A 25129-nucleotide genomic window follows, 5' to 3' on the forward strand; every position below is an offset into this window, starting at 1 on the left:
GGCCGGGCCAGGGGGCGCCTCGCGCTGCCGCGGCTGGAAAGGACGATGCAGTGAGGCGGGCTCGACTGGCGGGCGTGCGCGGAGCGGGGGCCGCGGGCGCGTTGCAGAGATGTGACTCGGGCCCAGGGCCAGCAGGAGCGTCGGCGCTGCGGGGCCGCGAGGGTCGGTGAGTGCCAGGCAGCGCGGGCGCGGGGATGGCGCCACAGGGACCCCAGAAACTTTTCCCGCCGTGGGCTTGTGAAGATCGGGAGGGGATCCGAGGCTTGTGCTTTTTCTGTTCTCCTTCCTCGGGATGCATCTGCAGTGGAAGCTGTGGGGTTCGGGTGAGGGGTGCCACAGTGCGGTGGGAGAGGAGTCTCAGAGGGCTGACCAAGAGTAAGGGTTTGGGGACCTTTATCTGGCGGGGGACGGAGGGAGGATGTCCATGGACCAGATAGAGAGCCTAGGATCTGGGGTGACGACAGACGACAGGCAGCTAGGAGTAAAAGGGGAGTCCGGCCCTATGCTAGTGACCCCTGTGAGGGGCGTCGCAGGCAGGTTCCAGGGGCCAGGCAGGTCAGGGGTGCTGGCCATGAACTGCGCAGACCTGGCCTGGGGAAAGGGCTAGCCTTTGGGGACGTGCAACCTCACCTGCCGCAGGGTCTGGGGGACCCAGCTTGCAGCCCGCAGTGGCCGCGCACTCTTGGAAAAGGGGGCAAGAGGGTGGGCACCACAGGGAGGAAATCTAAGGCTGGGGGACAAGTGGGCTGGAAGTCCAGGGGCGGCTGCATACGGTTAAGGGGAAGAATTTCTGTCCCAGGCGAGGGCTCTTGGACCTCTGGGGAAGGCAGCCAAGCTAAGGGTAAGGACTACCCGGTGCAGCGCCCCCTCTTTCTGGTGGACTAAGGCTCAAAGCCCCACAAGGGCCCCGCACATTTCGAGGACCGGGTGGGAGAGGCAAGCCCAGGCGAGGAGCCCGCAACCCGCCATAGCGGGCGGCAGCTGGTTAAACAGCTTTGGAACGGCCCACCGACCTTGCCCCAGAGGACGCCCCAGAACAGAGGACTCGTCCCCCTGTTCTTGCTCCGTCAGACCCAGGCCTAGCCAGTTCCCCCCTTCTCTTGTTCGCCAAGGGGGCGGCTCTTTGGAACAGACACAAAGGCCCCGGGAGTGTGGCGGGCACCATCGTCCCCTCCTGGGGCCCCAGCACACGCGCCGCATCGGCCGCCCGAATGCGCCAGGGTGGGGGCACCTGAGCAGCGTCCAGAAAGCTCTGGGGGTCCCCCACAAAGACCAGAGAATGCGGGAGAGGCTGAGCACGCTCCACACACAGCAGCACTTCAGAATGTTATTTCCTAAGTTTCTTTGGTGGGCTCTCGGGGCTTTGGGAATAACCACACTTGGAGTTAAACTGCATGCAAATAGCATGTAAATAGAATGCAAATTGGCATCTGTTGGTTGGAAATCCTCCTCCCGGCTAGTTTTCTATCTCGACTGTGAACATTGTTTCCCTGATCCCTTCGCTTCTGCGTCTGAAAAGGGCCAGCTGAGTTGGAAGGGGGAAAGATGGGAGGGGAAGGAGTTGCAGTTTGGGGCCCGGGCAGCAAGAAAAGGGCTTTGTTTACAAAGACAGACTCTAAATCTTTACTGGGCTTGTTTGTTTGTTTGTTTGTTTTTCAATACATGTAGTGGACACAGAATCGAGTGCTGTGGAAATCCTTGTATAAAATGAATAGATCCAGATCGGGGTCGGGGTGGGGGGGAGAGCAACTGCAGAGAAGTGGATGAAGAAACGCTAATGGAGCAAATAAATACGACCTCATACAACACCTGCTGGGATAGGGCTGCCTGGAAAATAAAGTGAGCCCGGCTTGTGGTGCGTGAGGAGACATCTGGGGAATGGCATTTTTGAGTGGACTCCAGCAAAGGGGGAGGGGGCTCCACTTAGAGGGCGATTTGGGGGCAAAGGGCATCCAGGCTGCAGAAGCTTGGAGGTGGGAATAAGCTTGGAGGAAGAGACACAAAGACCATTGTAGCCAGTGTGTGGGGGCGGATTTGGGGATAGGCAAAAGGGGACCAGAGGCGCTAGACAGATCCTGGTCTTTGGAGCCATAGAAAGACATTTAGAATGTATTCTGGTGGGGGCCACTGAATCCTTGAAGGGTTCTCGGCAGGAGGCCACGGGGTGTGATTTTAAAAGCTCCCTTGACCTCCACAAGGAGACAGACAGCAGCTCTTTTCCTTCCGCTGTAGGGCAGCTGTGGTGCTGGGAGTCCCTGCAATGGATCCAGCCTGGGGCACTGCTTTGAGCCCCAGAGAGCCCTGTGAGCGAATTGGAGGAGTGGCTTGAGGTTTTAAAAATCCACCTCCCACTTCTAGACAGTCCTTATCTACGCTAGGGAGCCCCCACCCAGGGTCCAAGACCTCTGTAGCGTTTCGGCATCGAGCCAGCTAGGGATTCCAACTTAGTCACGCTCTCACCTCAGAACTGCACCCAGAGAAGGATCCTAGCACTGAGGTTCAGGCAGCCTAGGCTGCAATTTGCATTTAAATGATTGCTTTTATTTACAGGCTCGCTCGCAGCTGCTTTGCATATTCATGGCCCAGGCTCTGATGTTCTTGCTGTACTAAGTTACTAACCTAAGAAGGGTCTGTAAAGTTGAGGGCCCCAAAGAGGAGAGTGTCTAGTCAGCACAGGGTAATGAAAATGATGACACTCCAACTTGGAAAAGCTATCAGAGGGAGGCAGAGACGGTTTGGGTCTGGGAAAGAGTTTAATGTCAGGAAACCTTAATGGCGGTTTAAAGCAGCCAAGCAGGAAACACACCTGGCTCCTGGGGAGTGGGCTGGGACAGTGAAGTGCTGGGGAGAGAGACTGGCTTCCAGCCGCAGTCTGGACTTCTGCCAGACCTGGGGCCAGGACTGGGGTACAGTGGAAAGGCCTGGGGTCAGGGGCTGGGCAAAATGGATTCCCAGCTTGGTCTGTAGATTCCATGAAGCTGGTGGCCTGGCGGCTTGACCTCAGTGCCTTCACGGTCCCAACAGGAAAATGGGAGTCTTGAGCGTGCAACCCCTGCCTCCTCTGTGCAAGGGCTTTCCACATGGACCTCATGCAAGCAGCACAACCATCTCTACCTTACAAAAGAGACCAAAAACCGCAGAGTCAAGTAACACCAATGTCACTAGTGTTGAGATCTTGGAGTCTGAGGAGAGCGTAAACTGTGGCAGGTATTCAGCTGCATACAGAGCTATGACGAATGCTGGGGGTGGGAGCCCCCCCCCCATACACACACACCTGCTCATTTTGTCCCCGTCCCCCCCCCCCATGTGCTGCTCTCCTGCATGCCTGGTGTAGCTGGAAGAATGATCTCTTTGGAACCTTTCTGTTAGCCACAGGGCTGAGGGGAGGCTGGTCAGAAGAGTTTCAGGGCAGTTTGGGACATTTTGTTTTTCCATCCCCATGGGGAGACCAGAGGGAAAGGATCTTACCTCCCAGGAGAGGGCCCGGTGTGTGGTCTCCAGCAGCTTTGGCTCTGACTACTTAATAGCCATGGCTGGTTTCAGGGTCACTGGCCTGGTTCAACCTTGACAGTGAGGCTCGCACTCAGGGCTCCCGTTCCCGTCCGAAGACCTGTCTCCCTTCCCACCACCTCAAGGACCTGTTGGCTTTGGCATATGATGGGAGAGGCTGGAAGCCAGTGGTAGATAAACAGATGGGAGAGCCCCCCTCATGATTTCATCTCCATGGCAACAGCCCCTCCTAGGAAATCCGTGGAAGAATTTACTCCTGCAGACAGTGGAACGTTTACCAATCTTTTAAATTTCTCTACATTAACTGGTGTCCTACACCCTATAGTTATCCTTTGTGTATGTATGTGTGTGTTTGTGTGTATGTTCATGTGTGTATGCTAGTGCATATTCCAGTGTGTGTGCACGGGGGGTGTGCATTCACGTTTGCTTGTGGCTGTATGTACATACCGGGGGGGGGGGTGCATCTTTGGTCTTCGTGCTGGCTGGGCAAACACTTGACCCACTTGGCCACTCACAGCCTCCACCTCCTGTTTTGTTTGAGACTGAGCTCAAACTTGAGATCCTCCTTCCTCAGCTTCTCAAGTGCTGGAGTTACAGGTGAGTGCCACCATTCCAGTGGTTATCTCAGTCCTCACCACAACCCGGTGATGTGGGCGCTGTTATTACCCTCACTTTGCAAATGAAGAAACTGAGGCAAGAAAAGTTAAGTCAGTAGCTCAGAGTCATCGGGTGCTAACAAGTGGTCTGGGGTAGGACTTTTATTATTCATTGATTTGGACAATGCTGGGGGGTGGGACCCACCGGCACGTGCATACTGGACTACTCTTCAGCCCCAGGGTAGGATTTGAAACTGGGGAGTCTGACTCTGGAGAGGCTTGGGCTACAACAGTCTTGCTACCCTGCTCACACAGAGTCCCACGGAGTCCTCATCAGTCTCTGCAGGGCCAGCACTCAGGACAGTGGAGGGGACTGTTTCTCCACCTGCTGGGGGCTTCCTCTGTAGACTGCGTGTGTGTGTGTGTGTGTGTGTGTGTGTGTGTGTGTGTGTGTGTGTGTGTTGTGAATATGTGGGATGAGGTGGTGTGTGTATGGTGTGGTGTGTGTGGTATGGTGTATGCATGTGTGGTGTTTATGGTGTTTGGGGGGGGGAGTTGTTTTGCAGTGTATTTAAGAACACTGGAGTTGAGTCACATTTCTGAGCGCCTGGCTGGCAGCAAAGGTAATTAGTATGTGAGCCGAGGCTTGTGCATTCATTCCCATTTATCCTTTACTTCTTTTGAGGAGCCGCTGACCTCACCCCATGGGTTTGTTGCCATGGATTCATCCATCCCAGGCAGCCCTGCCTTGAGGCTGCTGCCTCAGAACCTCTCCCATCTGGTATTGTTCCCCCTAAGGATGGAGGTGGTAGGCCGCAGGTGGCCGGTTGAGCAGGGTGGGGCTTACCTGACAAGGGGTCTTAGATGGATGGGGTAGTGCCTGCCTGGGGCTCCTGCTCTGTGTTTCCTCACTCATCCAGACTTCTGTGTCTGAGTGTGGCCTGCGGGGCCGGGACAGTCCAAGAATCAAACTTTGAGGAGAGCCTCTCCGACCCTCTTTTCTAGAAGAAAACACTGGCATGCGCCAGTGGCATGGCCCACGTGAGAGTTAGAGCTTGTGTGGCAAGTTTCGTTCACTCAGCGACTGAAGTCCAGAACAAAATAAATGAGGGCCTGGGGTGGTGGTGGGTGGAGAAGAATGGACCCAAAAAATAAATGAGGGAAAACTGGGCTAGAGGGTAAAGTGTAAGCATGAGGACCTGAGTTCGAATCCCCGTGGCCATGCACATCTCTAACCCTAGTGCTGGGGATGAGAGAAAGGCAGATCCCAGAGGCTTTCTGGGCAGACAGTCTAGTGGGGTGGACTCAGTGAGATCCAGATTATGTGAGAAGCCCCGTCTCCAAAAATGTGAACAGTGCTAGAGGAAGACATCCAAAGTCAACCCCTGGCTAAGGGTATCTGCTTGGGAGAGGACAACATTACACACACACACACACACACACACACACATACACACACATACACACATGACCCATACAACAGAGTCAGGGGTCAAAAGTACTGGCGTAGCATATAGTGGGGCCAGGGGGGACCTCTTGGAGATAAATGATCCAGCAAAAGTCACAGTGACTCTTGTACAAGTTCTGATCTACACAAAGCCCAGCAACAATAAGACACTTGTTGGCCTCAGGCTCCGCTCTCCTGGCAGCATGTGACCTTGGCCAAGCACCTCCTCTCCCTGTTCTGCGCAGCATTATCTCCTGTGAGATGGGGACAGCCTCGGCGCTTGCCTCCGGGACTGTTCTGCAGATTCTGTCTGTTTATTTGGTTTTTGAGTTAAGGTTTCCCAGTGGTAGCTCAGGCTGGACTAGAAATTACTATCTCTAGCCCTGGCTGGTTATGATCCTCTAGCCCCAACCTCCCAAATGCCAGGATTACAGCCCGTACCACCCCATCTAGCTCCGTTTGGCAGGTCCTTGGCTGTTACGATGTGTGTCAGGGAGCCTGAGAGCAGTTACTGTCATTGTGGATTGACAGAAATAGGACCCCCTGGGAAGACTGGATAAGCCAGTGGCCTTGGCCTCAGTGGAGCCCCTTCTCATCCTATACATAGTTCCGTGGAGTTGGGTGGCTGCACCCCATATTAGAGCCAGTAGTGACCAGCTTGAGACAACTGGACTCTCTCCTTCGGTGTCTGGCTGTGCTTAGTTTCATCTATATGCCTAGATATGGGTCAAGAAGGGGCCATTCATTCCTCCTAGGTTTTTGAGAACTTGTTGGCAAGTGACGGAAACCCAGGTCAAGTGAGTTTCATTCAAACTATGTAGTTAAATTGGTTGCTGGTACCAGGCATGGGTGAATCCAACTGCCTGCCTTTCAGTGGATTGGGACTCAAGCCCATCCCCCAGCTGATGCTCTGGGTCAGCCTTACCCTCAGACAGGTTCTCCATGGGAGAGAGATCTGTCCTCTCCCGTGGAAAGACTCTAACCTTCGAACTTACCAGTTACTTCACAAAGAGAAGACACCCTGCCAGTTCATGACAACCCCCGCCCCTGCTGATTCACTGCTCTATTTCAGACCACTTGACTGTTTGTGAACCAATCAGTTCAGCCAAAGAGTAGGACAGGGTCCAGATTGGCCAAGCCTAAGCTGGTGCTGCATTAGCTCCAGTTTTAGTTACTTTTCCTGGTGCTGTGAGAATGGACCCTGAGGAGAACAGGAGAAGGGTTACCTCAGGTCACAGTTGGAGGGGCCAATCCATCAAGGCAGAGTAGTCAAGGCTGGAGGATCTTGAGGCAGCTGGTCACACCAAATCCAGTCAGGAAGCAGAGGGAGATGAATGCTGCTGCTCAGGTCACTTTTTCCCTAGACAGTCTAGGACCCCAGCCTACTGAACAGGGTGGCCTCCTTTTAGTGTGGGTCTGTGCACCTCAATTAACCTAATCCAGATAATCCCTTCTAGTCATGTCCAGGGGCTTGTTTCCTACTTGAGTCTAGAGTCTGTCAAGCTGGTAGTAACCATCACAGATACATTGCTTGACACAAAATAACTAATCAAAACAAAGAGATGAAAGGAGCATTCTGCTTTGTGGTTTTCGAGACTTCATCATGGCAGGGGTGGCGTGGCAGTGGCCATAGACCAGGACTCTGCTGTGATATCTATAAGCTAGGCCATCAACTATCAAAGGTACCTACTTCCACTCACCAAGCCCCACCTCCTAAAGACCCCTTGACCTTTAACATACCTCCAGCAGCCACGGACATTTCCCACTTAACTCATACCAGACCCCCAGCTGGAGGCCAGGGCTGAAGGTAACTCTCCAAAAGGAAATTGGGAGCTCTTTCCAGAAATGAGAGAAGACAAAACTCAGAGCTGCCCTTGAAGGAGAAAGGGGCATTTCCTGGGTCAGAAAGGAAGCAGAAACGACAGTCCTGGCCGTGTACCGCAAGAACACTGCACAATTTCAGAAGTGTGGACGCCATCTTGATGCTATCCATTTCAAGTTGGGGTAGACAGGAGAGACAGGAAGCAAGCAAGAAGAACTGAGAAACCAAGTCTCGATCTACAGCCAGGTGTGGAAGGAGGAGCTTTGCCGGAAAGAGTGGCTGGACACACTTAAAAACAGCCAAGTTCTTCTAAGCAAGGGTGGTGAGGGGTAGGCCCAACCAAGACCTGGTGGGTTTCCCAGTGACTCTCATCAATTCTGACTTTGATATCTATAACCAGCCTCCCTCAGCCTTGGTACTGTGGACTTACTGGCCTGCATCATTCTGTTTGGTGGAGACTGCTATTCACATTGTCTCTATTCAACAGATGCCCACTGTTTCCCTTGCCAGTTGTGACATCCAAAATTGCCCCTGGTTGGGAACCATGGGTCAAAAGGTGCATAGGTGAGAGATGGTGGGGGAAGGGTATTGATCCAGCTTCCAGAAGCATCTTCCCAAACAGTATTTCCTCACTCCCGAGGGAAGATGGGATTGGCTATAAACTAGAGAAATTGCCTGGGATGTGTTGTCGAGAAGTCTCCTAATGGGGTTTTCTTTCACTGGAAATTCTTAAAAGGGATATTTGCTCTGGAGACCCTCCACCTTGATATGGACCAATGACAGCTTGTTCCGTCCCATCTGGTCCTCAAATTTCGGTTCATAGCGTGTTTCCCAGCCTTGATAAGTGGTTCTCTTCAGAACGATGTCTCTCCAAATTGCACCCTGTAGCCGTGTTCCTCGGGTGTGCACGTGTGCAGCACACACAAAACGTGCAGGGGTTGGCTGGTTCTTTCTTTCGACCCCGTGGGTCCCAGGGATCTAAGGTTGTCAGGCCTGGCGGCATGGGCAGCAGACACCTTGACCGGCTGAGCCATCCAGCACAGTTTAGAAACATCAAGAGAGAAGTATTTTAATTTGTTGGAGTTCAAGTGGTCAGTGTACAGGACACAGTTAAATAAATAGGTGCACAGGGAGTCCCTGATGGAGCCTCCGTGGTGGCACTATCATGACTAGACTACAAGCTGATGGTCAGTATCTAGGGTGTATCCCCACCCCTGTATTTACCTGAGTGGGGGTCTGGTTTAAGGAGCCCCTCTTCCCAAGTACCTTCTGTTTGTAGCATGCCTTCTCTGTATAAGCATAGCAGACCACCCCACACCACCAGCCACTTTCTACGGCGTCAATTATTTATGCAGTCAATGGCCTGGAGGCCAAATAGCCTGGAGGCCAAGAAGGGACCCAAGATGCACAAGGGATCTCTAAAGGAGAGGAGGAGAGAGAGGTGGTCAATACCGCATTTACTTAACGGAAACCCCAGGGATGCCAGGCCTTGTGCTGTGGGGAAGGTGGCTGGTTACAGACCTACACATAGGTGGAATTAAAACCCCCGAACTAGCTTAATATGACTAGTAATGAGCATGGGGCACAGCTGTGCAGACTGGCTTCTTGAAGGTCCAGCCTCTTTCAAAAGCAAGGAGCTGGTGTCCGTGGGATAAAGGGCCGTCTGGGTACAAGGCTTGTTCTGTGGGGATTTCCTAAGTGCGTGCCTTGTACCAGGTGCTGTGTGCTAACACCGGCATCTTTACCAGCAATCCTTTGTGGGGGGATTTGTGCCCCTCACCCAGGATTTGTGCCCCTCACCCAGGAGATATTTGGCAGTGTATAGAAGCCGGGTTGATGAGAGGCATCCTACAATGCATAGGACATCCCAAGGGAAAAAAAAAAAGACCTGTCCCGGATGCCAGATGTGACTTAAGGTTGGGAAAGCTGGGTCTCCTATTGAGTAAAAGATACTGTCTCTGCCTCTCTGCCTGTGGCCGCAGATGAAAACAAGAAGGGAGGAGAGGAGAAAGGGAAGGAGAAAAGAAACAAAGTAGACAAAAAATAATGACAGGCTTGATTAGAGCTCAGCCCACAAGCCCCTGCCTGTGGGAGCTGCTCTGACCTTGGCCCAGTCTGAGCTGATGGCTCTGGAGAAGAGCTGAGGGTAGGGGGTGGGGTGGCAGCGTCTCTGCAGGGCCAGGCCTAGTGACATTGGCCTACACATCCTGCTATTCAAGAGGCTGAGGCAGGAAGGTCACCAGTGCAAGTGCTGCATGGGCTGTGGTGAGTTCAAATCCAGCTGGAGTAAAGTAGTGTAACTCTACCTCAAAATTAAAGTAAAAAATAATTTAAAGGGATGTAGCCCAGCAGCTGCTTAGCATGTTTGAGGTCCTAGGTTCAACTATAAGAGTAGACAAAGAAAATTAAAGGAATAGGGGTGTGTCCTAGCAGGGGAGGAGGAACTGGGTCAGGACTGCTGTTGAGCATCTTGAACACATGGGAGAGGGTGTGGCAGGTTGAACTCTCCGGCCTCCCGGGACAGGGACAAAAGGTGAGTTGGAGAGAATGGAGCTTCAAGAGCTCTTCAGGAGGAAGGTGGGATGTGTGTGGGAGACAGAGCATGGAAAAGCTCCTTCTGGGTATACAGGCACATCTGCAGGATTGCTCCAAGATTCCCTTGGATACCAGCAGCCCTGGTGCCAGCATCCAGCTGGTGTTGCAGGCCCTTCTGTGAAACACACAGTAGTCACACATAGCCTATGCCCGTGCCCTGTGGACTTTAGGTCCCTTACAATAGCTAATACAAAGTCAACGCTTGCTTTGTAATGTCTAGGTAACAACAGGAAACTGTCTGCACATGTTCAGGACAGACAGAATCTTTTTCTCAAATATTCTTCATCCGAGCTTGGTTGAATCTATGGGTGCAGCAGACTTACCTGGGACCACAGAATGTACCACAGGTGTAAGGCTGGGAGGCTTCTCCCTCTGCTGAGAGGAGTGGCTTCCTGGAGTGTGGTTGTGTGACCTGGGGTAAGTGTCACAGCCTTGAAGACCCTGTTTTATCACCTGAAAATGGAGGTCACAATAGAGCCTGCTGCTTCATAGGGTATTATGAGGACTGGCTGAGCCTAGTTTTGGTCTGGAGTCAGTGGTCAGTAAATATTCCCCATTAGCCTTTGCAGATCAAAGGAGGAGATAAGGGCTGTCCGAGCACCTGGCCGGTGGCTGTCCCTTTAAAACGTCCCTCATTCCCTTGCTTCGGAAGAGACCAGATTTACAAACTACAACGGGGTAGAGAGATAAGGTGAGTCTCCATCTCACTGGTCCTCCAGCCACTGCTGATAGTGTGACTCATGGCTGCTAATCTGGGTCAGGGTTCAAGCAGGTGGCAGAGTGCCTGGAGAGGGACCTCAGTGCCTGGAGAAAGCCAGTGCTGTTCTCTCGAGGGCCTGAAGGAGCCTTGAGGGCTACCAGGTTTGAAAAGAGGCAAGTCCTCAGGAAAGTAAGGCCTTACGATGGACTGATCGTTCTCCCTTAATTGTCCCCATTTTCTAGAACGTCCCTGGTGTCACAGAAAAAAATGAGAACCCATCAAGTGTTCCCCTTGCCCCTGCTCCTGGTGATTGCCTCGGTCGCTTCAGAGAACGCCAGCACATCCCGGGGCTGTGGGCTGGACCTTCTTCCTCAGTACGTGTCCCTGTGCGACCTGGACGCCATCTGGGGCATCGTGGTGGAGGCAGTGGCCGGGGCGGGGGCCCTGATCACACTGCTCCTGATGCTCATCCTCCTGGTGAGACTGCCCTTCATCAAGGACAAGGAGAAGAGGAGGCCCGTGTGCCTCCACTTCCTCTTCCTGCTGGGGACCCTGGGCCTCTTTGGGCTGACGTTTGCCTTCATCATCCGGATGGACGAGACCATCTGCTCCATCCGACGCTTCCTCTGGGGTGTCCTCTTCGCGCTCTGCTTTTCCTGTCTGCTGAGCCAGGCGTGGCGGGTACGGAGGCTGGTGTGCCAGGGCACAAGCCCAGCCGGCTGGCAGCTGGTGAGCCTGGCGCTGTGCCTGATGCTGGTGCAGGTCATCATTGCCACCGAGTGGCTGGTGCTGACCGTGCTGCGTGACACGAAGCCAGCCTGTGCCTATGAGCCCATGGATTTTGTGATGGCGCTCATCTATGACATGGTGCTGCTGGTCGTCACCCTGGCGCAGTCCCTCTTCACGCTGTGTGGCAAGTTCAGTCGGTGGAAGGTGAACGGAGCCTTCATCCTCATCACTACCTTTCTCTCTGTGTTCATCTGGGTGGTCTGGATGACCATGTACCTCTTCGGCAACTCGAGCATGAAGCAGGGAGATGCCTGGAGCGACCCCACCTTGGCCATTACGCTGGCGGCCAGTGGCTGGGTGTTTGTCATCTTCTACGCCATTCCGGAGATCCACTGCACCCTTCTCCCGCCCCTGCAGGAGAACCCACCCAACTACTTCGACACGTCCCAGCCCAGGATGCGGGAGACGGCGTTTGAGGAGGACATGCACCTGCCTCGGGCCTACATGGAGAACAAGGCCTTCTCAATGGATGAACACAATGCAGGTAAAGTGGCCCACCGCCGGGCCTGGGACGGTCCCTGGAAGAGCAGCAGGGGCAGGGGCTCCCAGACCCAGCAATCGACCCCACCGTCATGAGTGACCCCCCTGCTAACACGGGCTCCGAGCTGTTTTCGTGCATCCTTTTCCTCATGCCAATTGCCAACTAATTTGTTATAAAAATCCAAGGGGCAGGGCTGGGGAGACGGCTCAGTTGGTAAAGTGTTGTCAGGGCAAGCAAGAGGATTGAGTTAGTTCACTGTCTAGAACTCAGAGAAAAGGCACATCGTATTACAATTCCAGTGTTGAGGAAGTAGAGGCAGGCAGACCTGATCTGTGAGTCCTAGACCCTAGTAGCTCCAAAACAAGAGGTGGTTTCTGAGGTTGACCTCTTGCCCATTCACACACACACACACACACACACACACACACACACACACACACCACACCACACCACACCACACCACACACCACACACACTTTTGGCTGCCCTTATCTGGGAATACAATTTCTGCTTTCCACATTCTCTGCCACTCCCGGCTGATCACCCAGCCATTCCCTAGCTCCCAGTAGGCATTTGAATTTGCAGCCTATGCCATGCACTGCTAGATGGATGCAGGCCACCGTGACAGGGCTCCTGGCCTCCTCCACCTCGGTCATCAGCAGTGTTCAAATCGGATCCCAAAGTCAAATGTTCATGTTCAAACCCTGCCTCTCCCACTCCTTGCTCTGCAACTTTTGGTAGATTACATGACCTCTCTGATCCTCAGTTTTCCTAATCTGTAAAATAAAAATAATGGGAGGGCATACCGTATAGAGGTGTCACAGAAAGTAACACAGTGGGGACCAGACCCTGGTGGTACTGAGCATGGAGCTTGTGGGTCTTGGCTGGGGTCTCTTGAAAGAGGAGTCTCAGACACTCAGGGATAGGGGTTCACTTGAGCGGTGGTTCCCGAAAGGAGAGCTCAGAGGCTGGTTGCCAAAATAGTTGCATTTATAAGCTTTGTCTCTGCTACAGGCAGCCAGGCTCAGTCCTGCAGAGACCTTCTGAAGATGTATGTAGAGCTGGCTCACCAGGACAGAAGGCTTGGCATCCATCCTCTCTTAACTTCCCTCTACCATCACCAACATCGCTATTACTTGGCTAAATGTTCACAAGCTCCTCTGGGGTCAGAGAAAACAAATTTGGTGGCAATTGGGGTAACCAAGACTACCTGGTTCTGCTCAGGAGTGAGTTCACAGTATGATGGCAGAGTCTGTGGTCACTGGCACCCCAAAGGCCTTGCTGTTGATGCTGGACAGGTACCCCTTAGGACTGCTTAAAGGAAGGTGACTGGATCCCACACTGGAGCTTAAATAAGTGACCTTTCTCAGTTTCCCAAAGATGCCTCGGGGCCCATCAGTCATAGTGAATCCCAGTCCTGGTCGGGTTTGATCACCTGACGTGGTCACATGTTAGCCCGCAGTATCTGTGAAGCCAGCCCCCTTATGTCTCCTTCATGATGAATAGGTGTAGGCTGAAGTTCCAAAGAATGGCGTTTCCTGAGGACTTACAGCTGCAATGTGGTCCATGGCAGACTGAAATGTAGCAACATTTCTCATTAGCAACATCTGCCCGGTTGCCAGGTACAAGTGTGAGCCATGCTCAGGAGCTGGTCCCGTTACACAGCCTCGCGAGGTTAAGTGTGGAAGCCCGGGGTTACAGCCTGCTCCTCCCCTGTAGGCGGGGAAGCATGTGGAGCCCTCTCTTCCTGTACAGCCACTCATATTGTTGTCATAGCTAGATGTAATCGGCTTCCTTTGCACCCCTGAGCCCTGGCCAGACTCACGTAGGAGGGATGCCAGCAGCCCCTCTCTGGACAGATGGGAAAGTCCCAGTGTGGCTGTAATCCAAGTTACTCTCTTACATAAAGTTCTAGGCCAGGTGCCTGTGTCTGTGGAGATGTTGCTAGGGATTCAGTGTCAGTCCAGCTGGGGGACAGGAGTAGAGGTGTAGTCATGCTAGAGGTCACCTTTGGAAACCTAGAGACCTCTTCAAGGGGCTGTGGTGACAGAGGAGGGTCCCGGCCAGTCCTGGGGTGCTGGCAGCACCCCCTATTCTTGCCAGCTTCTCCTGGCGGCCTTTCTGAGGCCCTGGACTCCTGTGGACCTTGGAAGTAGAGGGAACAAACGGAAGTGGTTGCATACTGCTGTGTCTCCTGGGGAACTGGCCCATCGCTCTGTCTGATTCTGACAGTACCTGTGCCCCCCACCCCGGGGCGTCGGCGGGGAGGGGTTAAGAACCAGTGGTTGACTGGAATGTTTGATTTCCTTGCAGTAAAACTGGAAGGTCAGAAACACCCAAGCAGTAGTGCTTTAAAAGTAACAATAGATGTGACAGCACTTGCCCCGGGACTCACTGAGAGAGGAGAGGCAGGAGGAGAGTAAGTTCAGAGCTAGCCTGGGATACACACCAAGACACACAACTCCCAACAAAACAAAGCCACCAATAGTAGCCAAAAAAAAAATACACCAAGTGCCATTGCCTGAATTCATACAAGAGCCCATGAGATCTGTTTGGACACTGAGGCGGGAAGGGGCTAAAGTACTACCCTGTCTCCAAAACAAAAGTGGAACAGAACAGCACTAAGGCAAGGTGGTCCTTCACTCATCTACCCATCAGAACCACTTGGGCTGCTAAGGAAAAACACCTGCTCTGCCTCTGCCCTGGACCCCCAATTAAGTCTGAGTCTGGGGTCTGTATAACTTTTTAGCTCTCCACGTGATCATAAGGTGTTACTGGGTGGAAACCCTGGGAATGGGCGCTGGCCTGCCTTGTGGTTTAAGTCAGTGTGATGGAGGCCTTTCTGGGGTCAGTAGATGAAGATTCCCATAGCCTGGGAATGCTGTGGAATTTTCCAGCAGGCACCAGCATTTACTTTTTGGTCCTCTGGCTGCTCTGCCCGCCTCAGGCATCCCTTGATACACAGTGCTGCAGTAAGCACCCTTATCCATTCATCTTTCTGCTTTTTGGTCCACTAGCTCCTTGCAAAAGATGTCCTAGATATGAGTCAAATAGTCTGCATTTTAAATCTTGGCACGCCATGCCAGATAGCACCCCAGAAAGGCAGGCTGAGTGCCCACTCTGTGGTTGCATTGCAAGACTCTCCCTAAATCTTCAGCAACCTTGGGTGTTGTCAGACTTTTTTTTTTTTTAAAGATAAGTTGTTGTTGTTCGCTTGCTTGTAGTGCTGAAGATGGGACTCAGCCTAGTGCATGCTGGGTGAATGAGCTCCATCTCTAGCAGCCCTTATTAGCTCCACCTCCCTCCTCCTCTTCCTCTCTTCCTCCTTTTTTTTTCCAGCTTTTAGACTATCAAAAATATAGATCCAATAAAATCACTTGAGACCAGGAGACCAGGCAGAGCAGTCCTCAAGACAGAGCTCACACAGAGAATATCCTGGCTGGGCTGGCCTTTATTCTAGAAACTCTTGCTTTGCTGGCCATGGACCATCTGGGCACGCTCCTTTGCCACAGTAGGAGCCGCTGTTGGCACCTTTCATGCTGACTTCGGCCAGTTTGTATTTTAGGAACCCGGCACCATGAGGGGCCTTTCCCTCGGAGTGGCTAGTGCCCAGGAGCCGAAATGGTCACGTCCTCCTGCGCTGGGAACTTCTGGCCAACCTCTTGGGCTCTCTTCTCTTGACTGTTGGTCCCCTGAGGTGTCATGAGATGGAAGGCGTGTTCTCCAGGCTGCACTGTGGCTCTGGGAAGCTGCAGTGGTCTTTCTCCCAATATTTCCTTCCATCAGTGAGACCTCCATGTAGATAAACGTAGCTGAGCTGTGCTCATTAGTACCAATGAGGCATGAGGTAAGTGCTAAGAGATTCAAACACACCCGAGATGTCACACTTCAGATCACATCTTAGAGAGTGCTAACAAGGCGTACGAAACATGCACCTTTCAAAGGCACATATGTTCCCTCTTTTGTTAGGGACCCTGAGCTCTAAGGTCTTATTAAAGCCAGAGGCTTCTTAGACATTTTGTTTACTGCTGGAGACTCTCAGTGAAGTGTGGGGGGAGGCATGGCTAACTTGGCCTCACTTGCAGGGCCTGCATCAGAAAGAGTTGACATTTGACCAGTGAGCTTATACCTCCACGTATCCACTTAGGAATAACATTGCCTGTTCTTCACCTCTGCTGTGAGTTGCACAGGATCAGCTCTGATATTAGTCAAAGGCCTCTGAGATTGGTTACTAGCAATTTTTTTTAATTTATTTTAAATTTTTAAAAATAGAATTTGAATGCTAAATTAGTCAAACAAATAAATGAAAATCCCAAATGCCCGAGGTAGCGGGCTTCAGGAAGGACTAGATTAAAAAAAAAAAACCTCAAGTAAGGACTAAACTCGACTCCTCCCCATCTCTTGGTGGAGGCATCACAATCCCCAGTAGCTCTGACCTTGCCAGGAATCCCAGGGGGAAAATTTTTCCAGAAAGCTTGAGAAAATCCCAGAGTTATTTCTGATTGGCTCTGAATGTCCTTCCCTGAACCAGTGTGTTCTCAGAGATGGAATGCCTTGATTGGTCAGGCCTGTCACAGGCTGGACCCTGGAGCCCATTCTGAGGGACCTAGAATGCCAAAGGTGCACAAAACCACTAATAGCTTGCAGGGGGGGGGGGGGGAGTTGGGACCATGGGTAGCAGGAGAGCGGAGCTTCGGTTTCTCTAAAGAGGGTCTGTTGGAGTGGAGTCCCCCCACCTGGACTGGACTCTGCCCCGCCAGGGAAGCGGCTTCTCCTCCCTCTCGTGGAGTTCATGTCTAGCTCTCCCCAGCTTCCGATGTGCCCTCGCTCAGCACAGGCAACTGCTCAAGCCTTGGAGATGCCGAAGCGAGAAAGGTTCCCTGACTCTCTCCAGGACTCGGTTTCTTTGGTCCAGTTTAGGATGAGCTATCCTAATGTCACTGGACACAGCTTGCTTGCTTCGAATCAACCGTAATGGTTGACAGAGCATCTGGACCTGGTGTCGTGGTTAGGAGCAGCCTGTCTCTGCCAGGCTTCCAGTGTGGGCCCTGCCAGCTCTGTGACCTTGGCCGTGGTACTTAACCTGTAGCTGTTGTAAAGGAAACAATAGCATCTGCGAGGCTATGGAAACTGACCTTTTCTATGTCACTTCTCGCGGCACCTGGCTCCACGGTAGTTCTGTCTGACTCTTGCCCCAAATAGGTTGTATGGCTCCCAAGCTGTCTTGCTGCATTTCCTCGGGGAAGACTTTTAAGTAAAGCCTTTCTCTAGCCAAGCAACATTAGCACTTTCAGTGAAACTGCAGATGTCATCTTACCCTTAAGATTTCCATCCATAGCTGGGAGGTGGTGGCGCACCCCTTTAATCCCAGCACTGGGGAGGCAGGGCCAGGCGGATCTCTGTGAGTTCGAGGCCAGCCTGGTCTACTGAGCGAGAGCCAGGACAGGCACCAAAACTACACAGAGAAACCCTATCTCAGAAAAAAAAAAATTTCCATCCACTTGTGGGGATGCTGAAGATAGAGCCTAGTGTTAGGCAAGGGCTCTGCCACTGAGCCAAAGACCACATTTTAATTAGAATGCATCATTTGGTGAGTTTTGACAAATGCACTGCGACCTGGATCCACCTTGTAGTCTCACACAGATGGCTTCACTATCCTGAAATGGTCCTCTTGCCCTCCTATCCATTCCTCCCCACACAGCCCCTGACCACCACTAACAGCCTTCACTTTCCGTCACTGGCATGGTGTGAGGAGCCCTCACAGGCTGGCTCCTTTCACTCAGAAGCATACATGAGGTTCTTAATGGCTTTTCAAGTTGTTTTTTTTTTTTTTTTTTTTATTTAAAGGGGGGGAGCTTAATTTGGTAGAAGTGCCAGCACCTGGGGCTGTGGAGGTGACGTAGGCGGTCAAGTACTTGCTGTACACGCAAGAAGATTTGGGCTTTATCCCCAGAACCACTGTGTGATGCTCCATTGTCATCCCAGCACTGGGGAGGTGGAAACAGGTGGATCCCTGGGACTCCCTGGCCAGTCAGCCTAGGCAGTGAACACACTGTCTCAAAAAAAAACAAGGCGCAGGCTGGAGTATAGTTAAGAAGAGAGTTGACGCTCTCCTAGAGGATGAGTCCACTTCCCAGTACCCACATGGGGTAGCTCATAACCTCCAACACCTTCTTTGGCCTCTGAGGATATCTGCTCAAATGTGTGCACGCACACACACAGAGACATGGAGTACACTAACTAGCTGGATGTGGACCCCAGCACTTGGCATGTGGCATCAGGAGGATCAGGAATTCAAGACCATTCTTGACTTCGGAATGAGTCTGAGGCTAGCCTGGGCTACCTTAGATGCTGTCTTTAAGAAGGACAGTAACTCAGAAACATCCTGCACCTACTTTAGAGATAGAGTACGAACTCTCTTTGCCATCATTGCTTCGGATTCTTTATTCCTATTTTCGGGGTCATTTGAGGGTCATTTTCCAATGATGGCGATCACTGTCCTATGGTTTTAGCAGTCCCCAGCTCTGCAGCATCCAGAACTAGGAACTGCTTTTAACTGATATGGTGCATACAGACCTGTACATATGTGCAAAAGAGACCTGACAGCCCAGAGGTGACTGCCACCCAGCCTGGCTGGAGCTGTTTGGGGAGAGCGGGACTCATAAAGTTCCCAACCCTCCTGAGGCTGGAGAACAAAGCCCCTTTGTGACTTTTGTTTTGAATCAGGCTTGTGACAAAGGGGAGGAGCCACCGCGGTGGGTGGATAGAGGTACCCAGAGGGGAGGAGCTGGTTGTTGCAGGAAAAAACAAAATTCTCTCCCTCCCACCTTTCTCCTCTGTTTCCCTCCCCCCTCACTCTCTCCCCTTCCTCCCCCCCCCCATGTTGTCATCCTGGAAACCCCTTCCTCAGCTCGATCAGCAGCAGGCTTTTCCAATGGAAGCTTGGGAAAAAGATCCGGTGGCAGCCTGGGAAAGAAACCCAGCGGCCTGGGAAGCCGGCCCAGCGCACCGTTCAGAAGCAATGTGTATCAGCCCACCGAGATGGCTGTCGTACTCAATGGCGGGACTGTAAGTATCAAAATATGATGTCTGGGCAGGAGGCCTGAGAGCGTCCAGTGTGGGGCAGCTTCGGCTGGGTGGACCTGGAGGCTGCTTCTCTGGGCTGCCCACTGCAGCTCCACGCATGCATGCCTTCTATCTTTGTCTGGCCCCCTCGACCACCTTTCTTCACATAAGAAAAACCCGCCCACACCCAGAAAGCCATCTGTAGATGCCTACCTACTGCTTGGGGCTCTTTACCTGGTGGGTGTTCTTTCTTGAGTACAATGCCCCAACCCTCTCTCCCAGGAAGATGACTAAGGAAAAGCTTCCTATGGGGATGCTCTCATCTTTGCTGACATCCACCCTAGCTTAAGTCCCCTGCTCCCTACTCCATCCAGTACCCCTGGGCTGGGCACTGGGTACCCCCCAACCCCAACTCCCTAAGAGACATTCTAGGAAATTGGAATTGTTTCCCCTCAAACACCAGAGCAGCTGTACTTACCTGTCGCCAAACAGACCCGCAGCAGAAAGTGTCACCTTTTGCTTTTTGCCTCTGTTGGAATGTTTCATTCCAGCAAAATCCAAAGAGGCACTCATTCCTACATCTCCTTCCAGACATAGCTCTGTGCGTCTCAGAAGCAGTGCATGAGCCAGTTCACATGGACACATTTGATTTCCATTCTTCATTTTGTGCCAATTCCATAATTCAACCTGAGCTTTTGTTTCTTTCTTTCCTTTTTAATGGACCATCAGGGATGGTCTTTAGTCCCTGAGGGAGGGAATTTTGGTTTTTCTGGCCTGTGAAGGCTCTGCTAGTATCTGGTTCCCTTTGCTTTGAACAGGCTGTAAAGCAAAAAGAAACACAGATTTGTGTTCTTAAATCCCCTTACCTCCTCCTGGGCTGTTTCTTTGTCCTGGGGCCAAGAAAAGCCTGGCTTTACTGTGGCCACTAGTCTTCGGAAGAGCCAGCCCGTGTGTTGTAATCAACACAACCTGTCCATCATTCTGAAGTCCTCCTGGTCCCTTCAAGGCCAGTGCAGAGAAGGAAACAGAAGAGTTACCAGGTGGCTACTGTAGGGTCTTGGGGTGAAGTTCAATGGTAGGACTCTTGTCTAGCATGCCCAAGGCAACTCATGCTGTCCTCGTTCGTCACTTCTTAAAGCACTGAGTTTCTGAGTGAGGAGTATGTCCCTGAGGGTGGGTGACATGAACCTCCAGTACATTCCTGGGCATGACTCAGTCCCCCAGCCCCCCACAGGTAAAAGCAAGGGAGGTTGATGCATCAGTTTTTAACGTTGACTTTGCAGAGTTCTCAGTACTTGTCCTTATGTTATTCCAGATCCCAACTGCTCCGCCATCTCACACAGGAAGACACCACTGGTGAAAGACCTTAAGTTCCAGAGAATAAGAATCTCTCTTACCGATTTTATTCCCTGGCTGTGTCTTTCTTGAGGGTGAAGTCAATAACCATGGCCGAGACAGGGCCACCTGGAAGCCAGGAAATCTGGGGATTTCGTGTAAATGTGACATACAGATGAACTGGAAAGCTAACAGTGACCGCCCTCCCCTATCCTGCCACACACACACACACACACACACACACACACACACACACACAGAATCGTCCTGCGAACTAAATCAGAGCTAACTGCCGATAGTCTTAGGCTCATTCAGAGAAGCGTGGCTGGGAAACTGTTTCATCCAGCGGGGGCAGGACAGCGAAGAATTCACAGCCGGTGTGCCAGGCTGATGTTGGCTTATATGAGGGGTTGGTTTGAGCCAGCCTGCCACGCCCTCCCCGAGTGCTGGTCCCCAGGGAGGTCTTTTGGAGATAACAGTGCCCTTGAGGTTAGCTCATGGACCCTTCTCCCTGGCTTGCTTGCTTGGTGGCCTATGCAGTTCAGGAGACTTGAGGAGGCTGTGGCTGTGATTCCAAAGTAAGGCCCAACTGGACGATCAGGGAGCTGTGTAGCTGGTGGGAGTAGGGGGTGCACAGAACGTGCCAAAGAGGGGAAGATACTCCAGACCCTGAAGCGACCATCACATTTAGACAGTGGTGAGCAACCACTGATTCATCTCTGGGCCTCTTGCTCTAGCAAGCAGTCCACCCGCCCCCCCTCCCTTACAGAGTGAGAAGTCCCCCTTCCGCTCACTGTACCCCACGCCAGTGCTGCTCCACGCCCCTTCCTCGATTTCATTCCCGTGTTCATTTCAGAAGCTCAGCTAGGGCCACCAGCTGGAAGCTTCAGGGGAGTCAGGCTGAAAGGCAGGCCCCGGAGCAGCCTTTTCACAGTGTCCTACGGCTGAGCTTCCCAGGGGTGACCTCTAGGATGGAGAGATGGCATCCTCGTGTCCAGCAGCCAGCGACTTCTGGGGTACTTTCCCTTGGTGTGGCTAGAAGTCCAGGATAGAATGAGTTCCGGGAAGGTCTCTTGCTGCTTTCGGAGGGTTTAGAGAACATTTTAATCTTGGTTTTCCGATGGTTCTATGAAGGTGGCCCTCTTCACAGCCGTCATTTGTCATGGCTTCCATCTGTCCTGAGCAAGTCATTCCTTTGTCGCTCGGCATCTCCAGCATCCCTGCCATTAAAAGCCCTGTGTTCTCTGCACTGTTTGGCCAGGATAATCTCTAGCAACCTTTCCATGCTGAGAGTGTGAACCTGACCATATGGACTGTACAAACAAGGGTAGGGCCTCTGCATACACTCTAATGGCTACATTGCTTTTTCTACAAAAACTACCCATAAGCCTTTAACCTTTAATGAGAGCAAAATTTCAAAGGTTAGTATTTGGGGGTGGGGGTGGGGACTGACCTCCTCTTTAGCCAGTACATCTGAGCTGAGTGTTTTAATAAATCTGATTTTTCTCAAGACCCCAGTCTCTGCTGTATCCCCTCCCTGCCCTACCCTGTCTTTGCAGAGCCTTAGGGAGATGAGGCCAGTCTGGCTAGCGCTTGGCTCTCCTGCAAGTTTTCCTTACAGTTAGTGCATCACCGTGCATGGGAACCAGAAAGCATGGCACCCAAAGGTCTCCCCTTCCCCGCTTCTGGGATGCCCCACCCCCATTCAGGGCATGCGCTTGCTTCCAGAGGATTTGAATCGGTCCTTTATGCTTAAGGACCATCATGTGGTGGGCTGAGAACTTAGAAGCTTGAGGAGGGAGGGGTTGGAGGGAAAGCAAGCCAGGGCTGCGTGGGGCTGGAAGCTCTTGCATGCACTATCCAGCCTTCTACAAAGAAATCTCCGAGCACCTCGGGCCGGGCGGGTGACAAACGTCAGCGCTCCACGTTCTTGTGCCAGGAAGTGGCTGCCCACCCCCGCTCTCTGGAGTCCTTTGGAGCTTTCTGATGTCACCAGTGACTTGGTCTGCAAAAGCCCCCCTTGCAGAAGGGAGAAGCTGACATGATTGGTGGTTTTCTCTCTAAGCTCTTTGTTGTCGCGTATAAGGTGAGCACCGTGCTGATAGCTGTGCGGAAAGCCGCATTTCTGCACTGTCAACACAGGGCTGTTCTGAGCCACAGGAAACCTCACACAGAGAGGTCTTTCAGTTTTGCTTTCTTTTTTTTTTTTTTTTTAAATCTTTCCCACCCCAATAGGTGATTGCGCTTCTGGGCTTTGTTTTATCTTGGCTAATTTAAGGTTCAGGGTGGGCTGAATGTTCTTAGACGGGGGTGGAGGTTGGAGCAAAGGGAGAAGGGAGACGTCCGCTATTTTTCTGATGAGTTCAAGTTCACCTGAAGAGGACCACGAGGCAACTCCACCTGGAGACTGCAGCCAGCTTCCGACAGAACGAGGCTGAAGGACAGACTCCCATGGCACCTGTATAAGAGTGGGGAATGGTCTAGAAAGTCATCTGTGAATAACCCCAAGCTGTAAGCACAACCTAGCATGCCGGGGTAGTAACACCCTGCTGGGACTACGACAGCTCCTCTGTCTCCTAAAGGAAAACCCCACGGTGTTCTGGAGTCTGTTGCCAAGGTGGCGGGACAATGGCAGAGGGGACAGGCTCCCATGTGTCAGCTGTTTCCAAGGTCAAGATCTGGTTGGTGTCCACCCCACCCCCACAAAGATGAGGTCAAGGCCAGCAAACAAGTGCAGACAGGGTGAGAGGGGTTGTCTTTTGAGTCTGTCAAATTGAAAAGTAGAAGAGGATGCTGGCATTTACACATCCAAGGATGTAGCAACCATATGAGCCGATGAGAGCCCCTGGCAGGTGCTTTTTATTCATAAAGAGCTATGGCTCATTTTTTGATAGATAATATATATTTATTAAATGTATTAATGTGTATTTTATAATGTACCCTCACTCTTCCCCCACCCTGGATGACTTGCATACTTATGAACAAAATTGTTTGGGAAATTTCAAGACAATCAGTATGTACATATAAATATCACAGATTGAAAAGGTTGTTAAGCATGAGCAGATAGGTTTTATTTTCAAAATGCTGTTCTTAACAAGAAAATAAAGGCTTTACTATTTACCTAAGATGTGTGGTAGCTTGTCAAATAGTCCTATACTACCAAGGAGGCTTTCCTGTGTCTGGGGCCTTTCAGATGAGAGAATCCTGTTGAGCAGCGGCCACAGACACATGAGGACCATTAAATTAAGAGGACGCTGCTGTAACACTTCTGGGGCTTTGACGATGGAAGTCCTTTGCAATGACTGTCTCTTCTTGAGCTGGAAACACAGCTCAGTTCTCAAGCCTTGCCTCGTAATTCAACGACAAAAGCAAGACAGAACTAACGGAGATTTGAGAAAAATTAAAATACGGGCCTTGGCGAAAGTGGGAAAACTGGTGACAAGGACATCATCACTAGGCACGTCAACTGTGGTGGTGGCTCAGAAGGGTACTCCTGACACAGTGGAGAAGCTGGTGGAAAAGTAGCATTTGGGGTAAGGCAGGAAGCTAAAGAATGCTTTCCTAAACTGCGCTTAAGCTCATCTGCAACAAACCCGGTCTGTGGGCCGAAGGTTCTGCGTCCACCACACTAAGGGGATGTGCAGTCTGGGCATGGAGGACTGGTGTCAGTTAAAGAGGTGGCCCAGAGGCAGCAGGCACTTCCTCGTCGTCCATTTTACATTTCACTGCAGAGAGATGAGAGAGTCAGGGTCAGTTGACACACCCGGACAGACCTGCCCCTTGGAAACCGGAAACACTGACGAGTGGACAGGGTCATTTACAACAAACCCCACTGAATCCCCGTCACGGTTCTGGTTCCCCAGACACGGGGAGGAACACGGGTCCACTGTGTTCCAGGATTTCACCTGAAGGCTTGAAGCTACCACTTCCCACCCCCTCAGTTCATGGCAGTTTGGAGTTGAGAAAAAAGATGGATGGGGTGTGGGGTGCCTTTGTGGGTTAGAGTGCTGAAGGAAGTTTTACTAAAGATGATAACAGGTTCAGCCCAATCCATTACCTGGCACCATTGCATTAAAGGGGAGTTAGCTGGACCCAGAGCATCGCATTCTGTGTCAGAGCAATTAATCCCAAGAGGTAAGATACTGTCCCCAAATATGGAAACCCAGCCTCTGGAGGGGGGAAATTCTTTCAGAAAGAACTCTCTTTTTAAAATGTGTTATTATTACTTATTATTAATATTGATTTTGTGGTGCTGGGGATGGAACCAGTACTCATCACTGCACTATATCCCCACTGCAAAGATCTTCAATTTGCGTGTGCCTGAGGAAGGATGCACATGTGTGCACATGTCTTCAAGACCAGCCTCAGGTGTCGTTCTCAGGTACCACTGCCTTGCTTTTTAAGACGGGGTCTCTCATTGGCCTGGAGCTCATGGAGAAGGCAAAGCTGGCTGGCTGGAAAGCCCCACGGATCCTCTGGGACTACAAGAACAATCCCACTATGGCCTGCAGTTTATTACATGGGTTCTGAGGATCGAACCCGGGTCCTCACGCTGGCACTGTAAGCAGTTTACAGCTGAGCCGTCTCCCCTTCTGACCTTCAGTTGTTAATGTCTGCCTCCTGTAACTTCCCTCCTGTGCTAGTTCCTGAAAGACTATGTGTGAGTGTTCATGGGCCCTAGCTTATGAAGTGCACCACATTGTAACAGGAACTGGGGTTTGGACCATTACTGTGTAGCACAGAGGTCTCAGCCACAACCCCTAGTCCACACAGAAACTTAGGGCACACA

At 51.8% G+C, this 25129-nt stretch overlaps 2 protein-coding genes across 5 annotated transcripts in view; one reads left to right on the plus strand and one right to left on the minus strand.

Annotated features, from left to right (window-relative positions):
- On the plus strand, window positions 1-23465 carry Gprc5b (G protein-coupled receptor class C group 5 member B). Of its 3 annotated transcripts, none has more exons than XM_028867802.2 (4): window positions 1-166; window positions 10913-11943; window positions 18851-19008; window positions 22280-23465. In XM_028867802.2, exons 2-4 carry the CDS (start codon window positions 10938-10940, stop codon window positions 22325-22327), a joined length of 1212 nt encoding a protein of 403 aa, XP_028723635.1. In that variant the 5' UTR covers window positions 1-166; window positions 10913-10937; the 3' UTR covers window positions 22328-23465. The 3 variants fall into 3 exon arrangements, with proteins under 3 accessions (XP_028723635.1, XP_028723636.1, XP_037067007.1); XM_028867803.2 differs by having other exon boundaries at window positions 15-166; window positions 20321-23460; XM_037211112.1 differs by lacking the exon at window positions 1-166 and adding an exon at window positions 10538-10661.
- Window positions 23378-25129, minus strand: part of Iqck (IQ motif containing K) — a 121968-nt gene continuing 120216 nt past the window's right edge. For both annotated transcript variants that reach the window (XM_037211119.1, XM_028867801.2), the window contains one exon: window positions 23378-24065. In XM_037211119.1, coding sequence (XP_037067014.1) covers window positions 24010-24065 — 56 coding nt within the window. In that variant the 3' untranslated portion in view covers window positions 23378-24009. The remainder of the gene's footprint in view (window positions 24066-25129) is intronic.

Source organism: Peromyscus leucopus, chromosome 1 (assembly GCF_004664715.2).
Source record: "Peromyscus leucopus breed LL Stock chromosome 1, UCI_PerLeu_2.1, whole genome shotgun sequence".
NCBI classification, from domain to species: domain Eukaryota; kingdom Metazoa; phylum Chordata; class Mammalia; order Rodentia; family Cricetidae; genus Peromyscus; species Peromyscus leucopus.

Bases quoted from the DNA above. Each gene is read 5' to 3' on its own strand.
- Gprc5b (XM_028867802.2), top strand. From the start codon at position 10,938: ATGAGAACCCATCAAGTGTTCCCCTTGCCCCTGCTCCTGGTGATTGCC. The intron at 11,944-18,850 runs GTAAAGTGGCCC...CCCCTTCCTCAG, and splicing joins AATGGATGAACACAATGCAG to CTCGATCAGCAGCAGGCTTT. The intron at 19,009-22,279 runs GTAAGTATCAAA...TTCTTGTGCCAG, and splicing joins TCGTACTCAATGGCGGGACT to GAAGTGGCTGCCCACCCCCG.